This window comes from Gadus chalcogrammus, chromosome 5 (genome assembly GCF_026213295.1).
Source record: "Gadus chalcogrammus isolate NIFS_2021 chromosome 5, NIFS_Gcha_1.0, whole genome shotgun sequence".
Lineage (NCBI taxonomy): Eukaryota > Metazoa > Chordata > Actinopteri > Gadiformes > Gadidae > Gadus > Gadus chalcogrammus.
The window spans coordinates 15253976-15265397 of NC_079416.1; the positions used below are offsets into that span (position 1 = coordinate 15253976).

The 11422-nt window shown below is 50.2% G+C and overlaps 1 protein-coding gene across 1 annotated transcript; it reads right to left on the bottom strand.

Annotated features, from left to right (window-relative positions):
- Positions 1-438: 438 nt before the first annotated feature.
- LOC130382655 (gamma-aminobutyric acid receptor subunit rho-1) lies at positions 439-10882 on the bottom strand. The gene is made up of 10 exons (XM_056590524.1): positions 10782-10882; positions 7107-7160; positions 6897-7003; positions 5703-5770; positions 5074-5297; positions 4353-4435; positions 4110-4250; positions 2950-3102; positions 2606-2802; positions 439-723 (listed from the first exon to the last, which is right to left on the bottom strand). The coding sequence occupies exons 1-10, from the start codon at positions 10880-10882 to the stop codon at positions 439-441; spliced, it is 1413 nt and encodes a 470-aa protein (XP_056446499.1).
- Positions 10883-11422: the final 540 nt, after the last annotated feature.

The window sequence follows — 11422 nt, forward strand, 5'->3', positions numbered from 1 at the left end:
TTTGTTCCATTGAAGGATCGAGAGCTGACGTTCTTTACATTGGGAAACCACAAGCTGTTGATTGTTCTACACCCGTATGCAACACTATGATTAAGGACAGCAACAAAGCCTACAGACGCCTATATCTGGTCAGTGAACGTTGGAGGTGGAATGTGAACCACAGCACCCCTTTAATTTAGCCTTCACACTCATAATAATGAAGCACAAGTCAACGACCAAACCAAACCATCGCCCAGCCCAGTGTGCTGTTTCTCTGGCTCTCAACATGTAGACCCTCTCCCACTTCCCTGCAGTCCAGAGTCAACAGTTAGACCCTCTCCCTGTCAAACTAGACCCTCTCCCTGTCAAACGACCATCCTGCAGCTCAGAGTCCAAATGTAGACCCTCTCCATGTCCCGGTCACCACACACACACACTCATAGGCTCCGGTGTCCACGGCTATGAGTAGATGGACCAGTAGATGATGTTGAAGAGCACGTAGGCGCCAGGGAAGAGGACGCGGGAGTACTTGTCGATGGCGTGCGTGTCGATCCAGATGTTGACGTTGGCTCTGGGTCGGGCCTGGGGGTTCAGGGCCACCTGGGCCAGGATCCTGTCCGGGCGCCCCCCGTTCTCTGGCATGCCGTAGTTCCCGGTCATGTTGAAGTCCATGGTGCCGTAGCCCGAGATCTGGGGGTCCACGGCCATGTCGTCGGGCTGGCCGATCTCACAGGTACAGGGCAGCTGGGGGGGGGGGCACACACACTCATTAACACCCGAGTCTTCTGCGGTTCACCACACACACCTGAGTCTACTGAGGCACACACTTGTTAATACCTGAGTCAACTGAGGTTAAACACACACTTGTTAATACCTGAGTCTACTGAGGTTAAACACACACTCGTTAACACCTGAGTCTACTGAGGTTAAACACACACTTGTTATAATACCTGAGTCTACTGAGTTCAATTGCACTGTAGGATGAATCATTTAGCAGTTGCTAATTTGTGATTGTATTATTGAACGTTTGGCCACAGATGATTCTTTGAGGGTTAGGGTTTTTCTATTCCTGTGAGGTAAATGCTACATAACTATGTGAGAGATTTGGTAGAACGTAAGCTACAATATTTGTGATCCTTATGATTCAATTAATTATTCCCTAAAATGATGCAGACATGAGGAGCCATGTGGGGCTTCCATGTGAAGTCATTTGAGTGAGTGGGAACATCGCATTAGCAGGGAGTCATCCGCACAGAAATGAATGCCGGGGGCATTGACCCTTCTGTAGGACAAACGTCATCATGTGGATGAGGTTTCATACGGACCACTGACCAGGAGCCTCTAGAACACGGGGCCACTAACCAGGAGCCTTCAGGGGCCACTAACCAGGAGCCTCTAGAACACGAGGCCACTAACCAGGAGCCTCTAGAACACAGGGCCACTAACCAGGAGCCTGTAGAACACGGGGCCACTAACCAGGAGCCTCTGCGACCACTAACCAGGAGCCTCTAGAACACGGGGCCACTAACCAGGAGCCTCTGTGACCACTAACCAGGAGCCTCTAGAACACGGGGCCACTAACCAGGAGCCTCTGGGGCCACTAACCAGGAGCCTCTAGAACACGAGGCCACTGACCAGGAGCCTCTAGAACACGGGGCCACTAACCAGGAGCCTGTAGAACACGGGGCCACTAACCAGGAGCCTCTGCGACCACTAACCAGGAGCCTCTAGAACACGGGGCCACTAACCAGGAGCCTCTGGGGCAACTAACCAGGAGCCTCTGGGGCCACTAACCAGGAGCCTCTAGAACACTGGGCCCCTAACCAGGAGCCTTCAGGGGCCACTAACCAGGAGCCTCTAGAACACAGGGCCACTAACCAGGAGCCTCTGGGGCCACTAACCAGGAGCCTTCAGGGGCCACTAACCAGGAGCCTCTAGAACAGGGGGGCACTAACCAGGAGCCTGTAGACCACAGGGCCACTAACCAGGAGCCTGTAGACCACAGGGCAGCTAACCAGGAGCCTGTAGACCACAGGGCAGCTAACCAGGAGCCTGTAGACCACAGGGCAGCTAACCAGGAGCCTATAGAACACGGGGCCACTAACCAGGAGCCTGTAGAACACGAGGCCACTAACCAGGAGCCTCTAGAACTGAGAACACGTAGCAGCTGAGCTTCAGCGTGCATTTGGATCTGAGTCTTCAGAACCAAACACCATCTGGCTGTCATCCAATGACATCGCTTCAGGGATGTTATTCTGCTAAATAACTGACATCTGCCGCCTCCTGGATCCCATCCAAACACAACTTCTTCCAAGAACATTATAGAGGCGAATGAAACGCTGTGTAGAAAGCTTGAGTTAGGATGAAGACTGGGCCCAATGCCCACAGACAATATGGAGACTGAACCCCATGCCAAAAGACCGCATGGAGGGGATATGATCTGAGTTACTGAGCTTCACCTCAACAAGGAGGACTTTCTTCTGCTCCCTGGATCCTCAATAAAAGGAGTTCAATGAATGTTTGAAGAAACAGGAAATAAACTCCCGGGACATTGGTGTGAACGCTGTTTCATCTCGACGAACCAGAAACACATCCCAAGGAAAACATGAATCAGTCTCACACTCACCCTCTCCCTCAGCTTCCTCTCCTTCCTCTCCTGCACCGTGGACAAGTAGTTGACGGCCGCGTACTCGATGACGGACAGGAAGACAAAGACAAAGCTGACCCACAGGTAGATGTCCACCGCCTTGATGTAGGAGACCCTGGGCATGGAGGCGTTGACCCCCGTGATGATGGTGGACATGGTGAGCACCGTGGTGATACCTGGGGACAGAACCCCACATGGTGAGCACTGTGGTGATACCTGGGGACAGGAGGGAATCCCACCATACCTAACAGGATCCGGGCGGGGGGTCGGGGAGGGACCATCCTACCTAGCGGGACCCTGGCAGGACGGGGGCGGGTTCCTACCTAGCGGGACCCTGGCGGGCACGGCGCGGCGGTCGATCCAGAAGGACACCCAGGAGAGCATCACCATCAGGGTGGCAGGGAAGTAGGTCTGCAGCAGGAAGAAGAAGATGTGGCGCCGCAGGGTGAAGTGGATGTAGAGGCGGTTGTACCAGCCTAGAGGGTGAGAGGGTGAGAGGGTGAGGGGGTTAACACATGTCATTAGAGGGTGAAGTGGATGTAGAGGCGGTTGTACCAGCCTAGAGGATGAGAGGGAGAGGGGGTAAACGCATGTCATTAGCAGGTGAAGGGGATGTAGAAGCGGTTGTACCAGCCAAGGGGGTGAGGGTTAATACTCACAGAGAGGTGAGGGTTAATGCTCACAGAGAATCGAGGGTTAATGCTCACAGAGAGGTGAGGGTTAATGCTCAAATACAGGTGAGGGTTAGTGCTCACAGAGAGGGTAAGGGTTAATGCTCGCAGAGAGGGTTAGGGTGAGGGTTAATGCTCACAGAGAGGGTTAGGGTAAACACTCACTTGTCATTTAAGAGCACTTTTTACCCCAGATCAACTTCCAGTGAATTGAGAGGCATGACACCCTCTGGTTTGGGACATGAGCCAATACATCATAGATAATCGATATTATCTATGATGTATTGTAATGAAAAGGGCAGTGGAACAGGGTAAAGGGGTGGAATCCAACTGGTCGCTACAGGGCAACTTGGTCACCTATGTGACCGTGCTATTGAGCTGAGCCCCCAAGCTCCCTGTCCTGCATATCAAGGTCATCATCACCATCATCGTCCTCATCATCTCATCACCATCACCCTCCATATGAGTGGAGGACACAGGAATCAGACACAGGAATTATTTCATGTGTTTCATTCCTTTGTTTAAACATCAGAAATGTTTTATTTTAAGGACAGCACTGAGAGTGATGCGTATTAATTCTATCTATATTGTTTCGATAAACCATCTTCCTACACTACAGGATGGCTGAACATTCTCTATAGACCATGTATGTTGATAGAATATGCAGAGACCAACCAAGATGATACGGGTAATGTAACACACATCATGGGTAATGTAACACACAGCATGGGTAATGTAAGACAAAGCACGGGTAATGTGATACACAGGTAATGTAATCACAGGAAATGTCTGGACACATTAAGACACATTACCCGTGCTGCTGTAGAAGGCCAGCTTCGTGGTGGTGTGGAACTTCTGGATGAGGAACTGGGAGAGAGAGATCCGTTCGTCCGTGTCCAGCGACTCGTTCCCTTTCTTCCAGTATAGCATGAGGTCGTCGTCTGTGTACGCGTCTGAAAGAGAATTATTCATAACGTGATGCCATTATTTCTCCATGAAAGGCCGTCTCCTGACCCAACACAGACAGTAAACAGGAATATGGATGATGTCCTCACAGCTCTCTATCTCCAGCGAGCAGGTCTGTGTGTCCAGGGGGAACCGGCTCAGGTCCATGTTACACATGGCTGTGACAGTCACTCTGTTGGAGGAAGGAACACAAGCATGAGCAATAGCAATGCAGTGTAATGTTGTTGATATACTGCACATGGCAGGGTCTGATCTGAAGGCTTTAAACAACAATTAACAGGTAGCAGGCACATCATTTACATACATGCACACTATTGACATGCTTGTGCACAAAATTGACATTCGTGTTCACTGTTGACGTGCGTGTGCAAACCCATTCTTTGCGCTCCAAATATCCCAATACATAATAAATGTAAAATGTGTTTTACCGGTTCTACCATCTAAGGATGTATTTTGAAATTCAGACTTTTGACAAACAATAAGTTGAACCATCCCAGTCCATAGCTCTATATCACTGCCTCCCTGCATCCCTGCATCACCTCATCACTACATCAGTGCATCACGGCATCACTACATCAGTGCATCACGGCATCACTACATCAGTGCATCAGTGCATCACCTCATCACTACATCAGTGCATCAGTGCATCACTGCCTCCCTGCATCAGTGCATCAGTGCAGCACTGCCTCCCTGCCTCACGACCTCACTGCATCACTGCCTCCCTACATCACTACATCACTGCATCAGTACATCATTATATCACTACATCACTGCAGCAGTGAGCGGTGTGAGGGTTGGAGGTCCGCCTACCGCAGGCTGTAGAGCACGTTGCCATCGGGGTACACTCTCAGCATGACGTTCTCCGTGGTGGTGTCGTGGATGAAGGACCTCTTGGAGTGAACAAAGAACATGTCGGGCACCCAGATCTTCTTCACCAGGCGGCTGTCGAAGGTCATGCTCTGGTTGTTTGTGCTGGGGAAGGCCAGGCGCTCGTCTTTCCAGTAGTGCCGCAGGTACAGCGTCATGGTGAAGTCCTGATGGGGGTGGGGGGGCACAGGGTCAAGTGGAAGTCCTGATTGGGGGTTTAGACGGGTTTGGGGGGGTGAGGCAGCGTCTAACGTGCGGTTCCAGTTCCGGGCGCTCAAGGTAAAACTCAAGGTGCATGATTAAGCCCTCAGGTCTCAAAGGAGAATGACACAAAGGTTGTTTAGAGACATTAACGCACAGGTTGTTGGCCACAGGAGAAGAGATCACTATCAGTGATTATCACTGATAGTCATTATCAGTCACATATTAAGTCAATCAGAACTCAAACTCATGACCAAAGCAGTGCGTTTCTACTACTAACCAACAGACCTGTCAATTCTTCCACAGTGGAGCTTGTTTTTTTATCACAGCCGGTAAATAGGGACGAACGTGAAGACGTGTTGCTCACTTACCATGTCCACCTCCGAGATGGTATCCAGACTTTCCACCTGCACATCGACTCCCACCGGGATCGGAGGCCCTGGAATACACAAGATCAGACCTGACTGACCTCAAAGTACCGCCGAACACCCATGACACCGCTCACTGGCGAACCCAAAACCAACACGTTTTACAGAGAGCGGAGGGATTTAAGAGCACCCCCAGTTATCTGATGACCTGCCAGGCCCAGCCATCGCTCGGAGCAGTTGTTTTCAAAGGGATGCTGATACTTGTTAAGCAAGCAAGCAGGACTCTGTAGGTCTGTTGAAAGCCTGGTGTCACGCAGCCATGCTTGTTGGAGATATGAGGCTGTCTGCAGCATTCGGCGCTGACCTATTTCAGGCCTGCTACTAAGCAGCATCCAGCAGTAAAACAATTAGGTCACAATGGATCCAAGTTGATGCTGCTGTGGAACCGATCCTGCCCTCCTTTCCACCCAGAGGACATTTAGTTGGATAGGAACCTCCACACTGGCAAAAATTAACGTTAACATATCACATCGTTCATGATGCTTCAAGAGGAGCAGTGTTTGCCCTCGTTGGCTATGTTCTAGTTCACAGGCATTGGAGGGAATGAACGTGTGTTTGGCTTAGGAAGAGTAATGGAGGGAAACGGTTCACACGAAATCCCAGCCGTGATTTGATATAGTAAAAAACAAATTACACTCCCTCTCTCTCTCTCTCTCTCTCTCTCTCTCTCTCTCTCTCTCTCTCTCTCTCTCTATCTCACTCTCTCTAGACATAATCCCACGGTCAGCAAAATCCCTCTCATGTAAAGACTGAACCGAACAGAGTAATCACACTCTGTTGACATGAAGAATCCCAGCGTTGCTGTCACTTTCACAGGCTGGACTATAAGAGCCTGGAGCCTACTGGGGCTGGCTGGAGCTCACTGGGCTCCAGTCTGCAGCTGGATGGAGCAGGCTGGAGCTAACTGGGCCTGCTGGGGCTGGATGGAGATGGCTGGAGCTCAATTCTCCAGTCTGTCGAGGACTCCGGCCTGCAGGCCGGTCTCATCATGTTGCTCTTGGATGTTTTAGTCAGTCCCTCAATAAAGTCGCTATGACGGATGCTTAGAGACCTAGCACATAGCAAGCCTCATCGTGTCTCTGTTTTTAAAAACGAAATATTTAAGCATTCATATTTAGAGAATATAAATATTCAAACCTCCAAATGCTGGTCTCATGGTGAAGTCATGGTCATCTATTCTCAGCAGCTGCTCAGATTTTGTCATTGGAGACTTTGTCATGTCCGGGCTTCGTTTGAACATCGGGCTGCAGAAGGAACATGTTAATGGTTAATGTGAATGTTGTTAGAGGAAATGTAAATCCTTTAAATCATTCCCAAATGTGTTTCTATAGGTTAGGACGGCGGGACCTTCCGGTTTTGGGACCTTCTGCACCGTCCGTCCGTGAAGTCTCTCTTCTTGACCTGTGTTCTCAAACACAAGACGAAAGATTCATGGGAGAACCGAGCAGAATCACAGCAATTCAAGAAGGTTCTCAACATCCCCTATAGCCCCCATCCCCTCCAGATGTACCGTGTGTACAGGGAGAGAGAGAGAGAGAGAGAGAGAGAGAGAGAGAGAGAGAGAGAGAGAGAGAGAGAGAGAGAGAGAGAGAGAGAGAGAGAGAGAGAGAGGGAGGAGAGAGAGGGAGAGGGAGAGGGAATCCTGACCCCCGTCATTTAAATCCTGACCTCAGATACACAAGCAGCCAGGAAGAGGACCTGTTCCTGAGCGGAAAGAGAGAGAGAGAGAGAGAGAGAGAGAGAGAGAGAGAGAGAGAGAGAGAGCGGGAGAGAGAGAGAGAGCGGGAGAGAGAGAGAGAGGGAGAGAGAGAGGAGGCGAGAGGGAGAGAGAGAAGAGAGAGAGAGAGAAGAGAGAGAGAGAGAGAGATTGAGAGAGAGAGAGAGAGAGAGGATGAGAGAGAGAGAGAGATAGAGAGAGAGAGAGGAGAGCGGGAGAGGAGAGAAGGGAGAGAGAGAGCGAGAGGGAGAGAGAGAGAGAGAGAGAAGAGAGAGAGATTGATAGAGAGAGAGAGAGAGAGAGGAGGAGAGAGAGGGAGGAAGGGAGAGGGAGTGAGGGAGAAGAGGGAGAGGGAGGATTGCTTGGTGTATTGAAGCGTGCAAAAAAAAAACAATTTATCCCTCAGTCCAAAATGGCGCGGGGGAAACCGAGTACACCTCCCGGAACAAATCCCCGTTCGTAGGATGAAATAAAAGAACAAAACGGATACATTGGCGGTCCTGGTCATGCCTGTCCATCAGCAGCTGGTTTGTTAATCCTCTTGGCAGAAGTGCTTCTCCAATCCCCCCTCTCTCTCACTCTCTTGCTGGCTGCCTCCACCTTCACCCCGGCTGGCTCGCCCTCCCTGGGAGAGAGCTGCTCTCAGACTGGGGTCTACAGGAGGGGGTCTGGAGCTCAGACTGGGGTCTACAGGAGGGGGTCCACAGGAGAGGCTCTACAGGAGGGGGTCTTCAGGAGGGGGTCTGGAGCTCAGTCTGGGATCTACAGGAGGGGCTCTACAGGAGGGGGTCTACAGGAGGGGGTCTACAGGAGGGGCTCTACAGGAGGGGGTCTGGAGCTCAGTCTGGGGTCTACAGGAGGGGCTCTACAGGAGGGGGTGTATACACAGCTATGCAGATCCTTTGGTCTACTAGAGTGAGTCGATGCACCTGGTAGTGCCAGGCTCACCTTAGATGATGATCAGGTGTTCTGTTGGAGAGTTCCTATGCCAGAATAGGCTAAAGCTGCTATGTTTAAATGTGGTGTGGGGAGTTTGAATGTGCTGTGCTCAACACTTATCCTGTTAGCCGACTGTGACTTGTCACGCTCCAATCCTGCTATTTCAGAGCCTAAAGGCTTGACTCAACCCATAATTAAATCTAAAAGAACCAGACACTCAGTATAATTAAAAAGAAAACAGCAAGTAAATAAGCTTGGCCTCTTTAGATCAGCCTACTCCAGGCCGACTGCTGCCAAGGACTGATGAGAGAGAGAGCTCTTCTTCTCCAACCCTGCCAAGGGCAGCAGTGGTGCTCCTCGTAACAGAGGAGGGTCCTCAGAACGCTGAGGGGGTGACGGGGGGTTCATCGAGACAAGAGGACTAAATAAGGAGCTATAGGGGAGAGCCAACGGTTTTCGCTTCATGAATATCATAGCCTCATTCAAATCATCCCTAATATGTTTCATATAAAATGGACAATTTTTGTTTATTATTATTCATTATTATTAAACAAAATTAAAGTGAATTATCACTGTAATGATAATTGAGGAGTGATATAATGGAGGAGTCTAGAAGCTAGCAAGCAGCCTGCATGAAAACACCATCCTAGGTCTACTGAAAAACATCATCTACTGTAAACATCATCCTCAGTATACACTAAACACCATCGATTGTCAACACCATCTACTTTAAACATCATCCTCAGTATACAGTAAACACCATCTACTGTCAACACCATCTACTGTAAACATCATCCTCAGTATACTGAAAACACCATCTACTGTTAACACTATCTATTGTAAACAACATCCTCAATATACAGTCACCACCATCTACTGTAAACACTATCTATTGTAAACATCATCCTCAATATACTGTAAAAACCATCTACTCTAACCACTATCCTCAGTCTACATGAACTCCCTGTAAACTCCATCCACAGCATATTAATCAAGTTTACCGTCTGTTTCAGAATGTATGTACATGTACCTTATCTTCAGAATCATCCCGTGTCACAACACTTTATCTCTTATCAGAGAGACGCACGTTTCCTTAAAGTGAAGCGGATCATGAAAGTGTCTCTTATCTCTAAACAGCAGCACTTAAATGAGAGTGATGGCACAGCATCCCTATAGCATCCCTCCTAACCCTGTGTCTGAGGAGCGGTGGTGGTGAGGCTGGGACATGAGAGTGTTGGTGCAGCAGCCCTGTAGGATCTCCCCTACCCCTGTGTCTGAGGAGCCGTGGCAGGCGTGGTAGTGGGGCTGGATTAGTCTATAAAGGGTCCGTGGAATACATTAACCAAAAGCAGAACACAGCGCTTATCACAGAGGGAAGGGAACACGGTAGGGCTCTCTGCAAGGGGAAAGTGTTTCCTTTACAGGGATTAGTGGCTCCAAGACACCTCAGCAGCACTGTACCAGCGTGGCTCCCCCAGTCCCCAGTACCAGAGCCCCTATAGTCCGGATGGGGATCCACTTGGTAATCGTCAGGATCTGTAACTGCTTGAATAATTCATTAAATATGTAGCTAATTCAGTTTAAATGTTTAAATGGAAGTCATCTGATCATAGTGCTTGACATTACTTGTTTCTTGTTCATACGTTTTTGCAGCATTCGACAATATTTATTCATGAAGATGTTGATTCAAGAGGCTGTGTGGTGGCAGGTGTTAAAATATGTTTCTAACTGAAAACAAGTCCAATAAAAACCTGTTTCAAAGTCTAGCCTAGCCCTGTCTCAAAGGCGGCACGATGCGCCAAAACACATGGTTGGAACACAGACGGTTGTGTCTGTCTGAGTTCTGTAGAAGCGATTGGATATGCAGCAGTGAGCAGGGGGCACGCTAAAGGTTCCATCAATAAAGTGTAGAGGAGCCCCTCTAACCCAGATACTCATAGTCCGATTAACACTCATCAGAACTTCTTGCCGCAAATAACCAAATGTACAAAGCTTCACAATGTGGAGAGGATCAAACCCATGAGGTTCATCACATCAAGAGAGTAGGGGTCTGGGTCTTCCCTCCTCATTCTGGCGGGGGGGGGGGGGGGGGGGGGGAGGGAGGGGGGGGGGGGGGCATGAGGGGGAGGGGGGGGTTAGCATAGCGGAGTAAATACGAAAAAACATCCAATGAATAAAACCTTGTAAGCCAATAGCCATCAGAAATAACAACCTAACGAGATCCCGCCCTGGAGAACCTCTCACTGCTGTACTGGGTTACCATGGCGACTCGGGGGCTGCCGTAGCATGGGAGACCACAGTCGTACAGGGCACTGGTACAAGACACACATTCAACAGCCCGCGGCCCCTCCTTCCACACGCTTTACCTGCTCTGCCTGAAGGTCTCCAGCCTCGGACCCCCATGCTGGGCCCAGGAAGTCGCCGCCCCCGTCAGCCAGAGGCAGACCACCACCAGCTCAGCCCGCATGACGGACCCCGAAGCCACTCACAGCCAGGCAGTCTCCGCTCCCACTCTGGTGGGGAGGACTCTGCGATGCTGAGGCATGCTCCTCTTCCACATCGGAGGGGGTCCAGGAGAAGAGGAGGAGGGGGAAGACGGGACCGAAGGAGATGGAGAGGAGCAGAAAGCAGAGGCTGTACACAGAGCTGTTCAGCGGCGGAGAGATCGTCCCACGCTGTTAATCTCCTCAGTGGGGAAAAGCAATTCTGACTAAACCCGTAAATCCTTCAGCGTCAGATGGGGCAGATTTGATCCCTCCAGCGGATGTGCCTCTCTCTCTCTCTCTCTGGATCCCTCTTTTGATCTCTCTCTCTCCCCATCCCTTTCTCTCTCTCTCTCTCTCTCTCTCTCTCTCTCTCTCTCTCTCTCTCTCTCTCTCCCTCTCTCTCTCTCTCTCTCTCTCTCTCTCTCTCTCTCTCTCTCTCTCTCTCTCTCTCTCTCTCTCTCTCTCTCTCTCTCTCTCTCTCTCTCTCTCTCTCTCTCTCTCTCTCTCTCTCTCTCTTTCCG

Coding starts and splice junctions, on each gene's coding strand:
- LOC130382655 (XM_056590524.1), bottom strand. CDS start 10,882: ATGCGGGCTGAGCTGGTGGTGGTCTGCCTCTGGCTGACGGGGGCGGCG. Junction 5,771..6,896: donor CATGAGACCAGCATTTGGAG/GTTTGAATATTT, acceptor TGTGTATTCCAG/GGCCTCCGATCCCGGTGGGA. Junction 4,251..4,352: donor CTCGCTGGAGATAGAGAGCT/GTGAGGACATCA, acceptor ATTCTCTTTCAG/ACGCGTACACAGACGACGAC.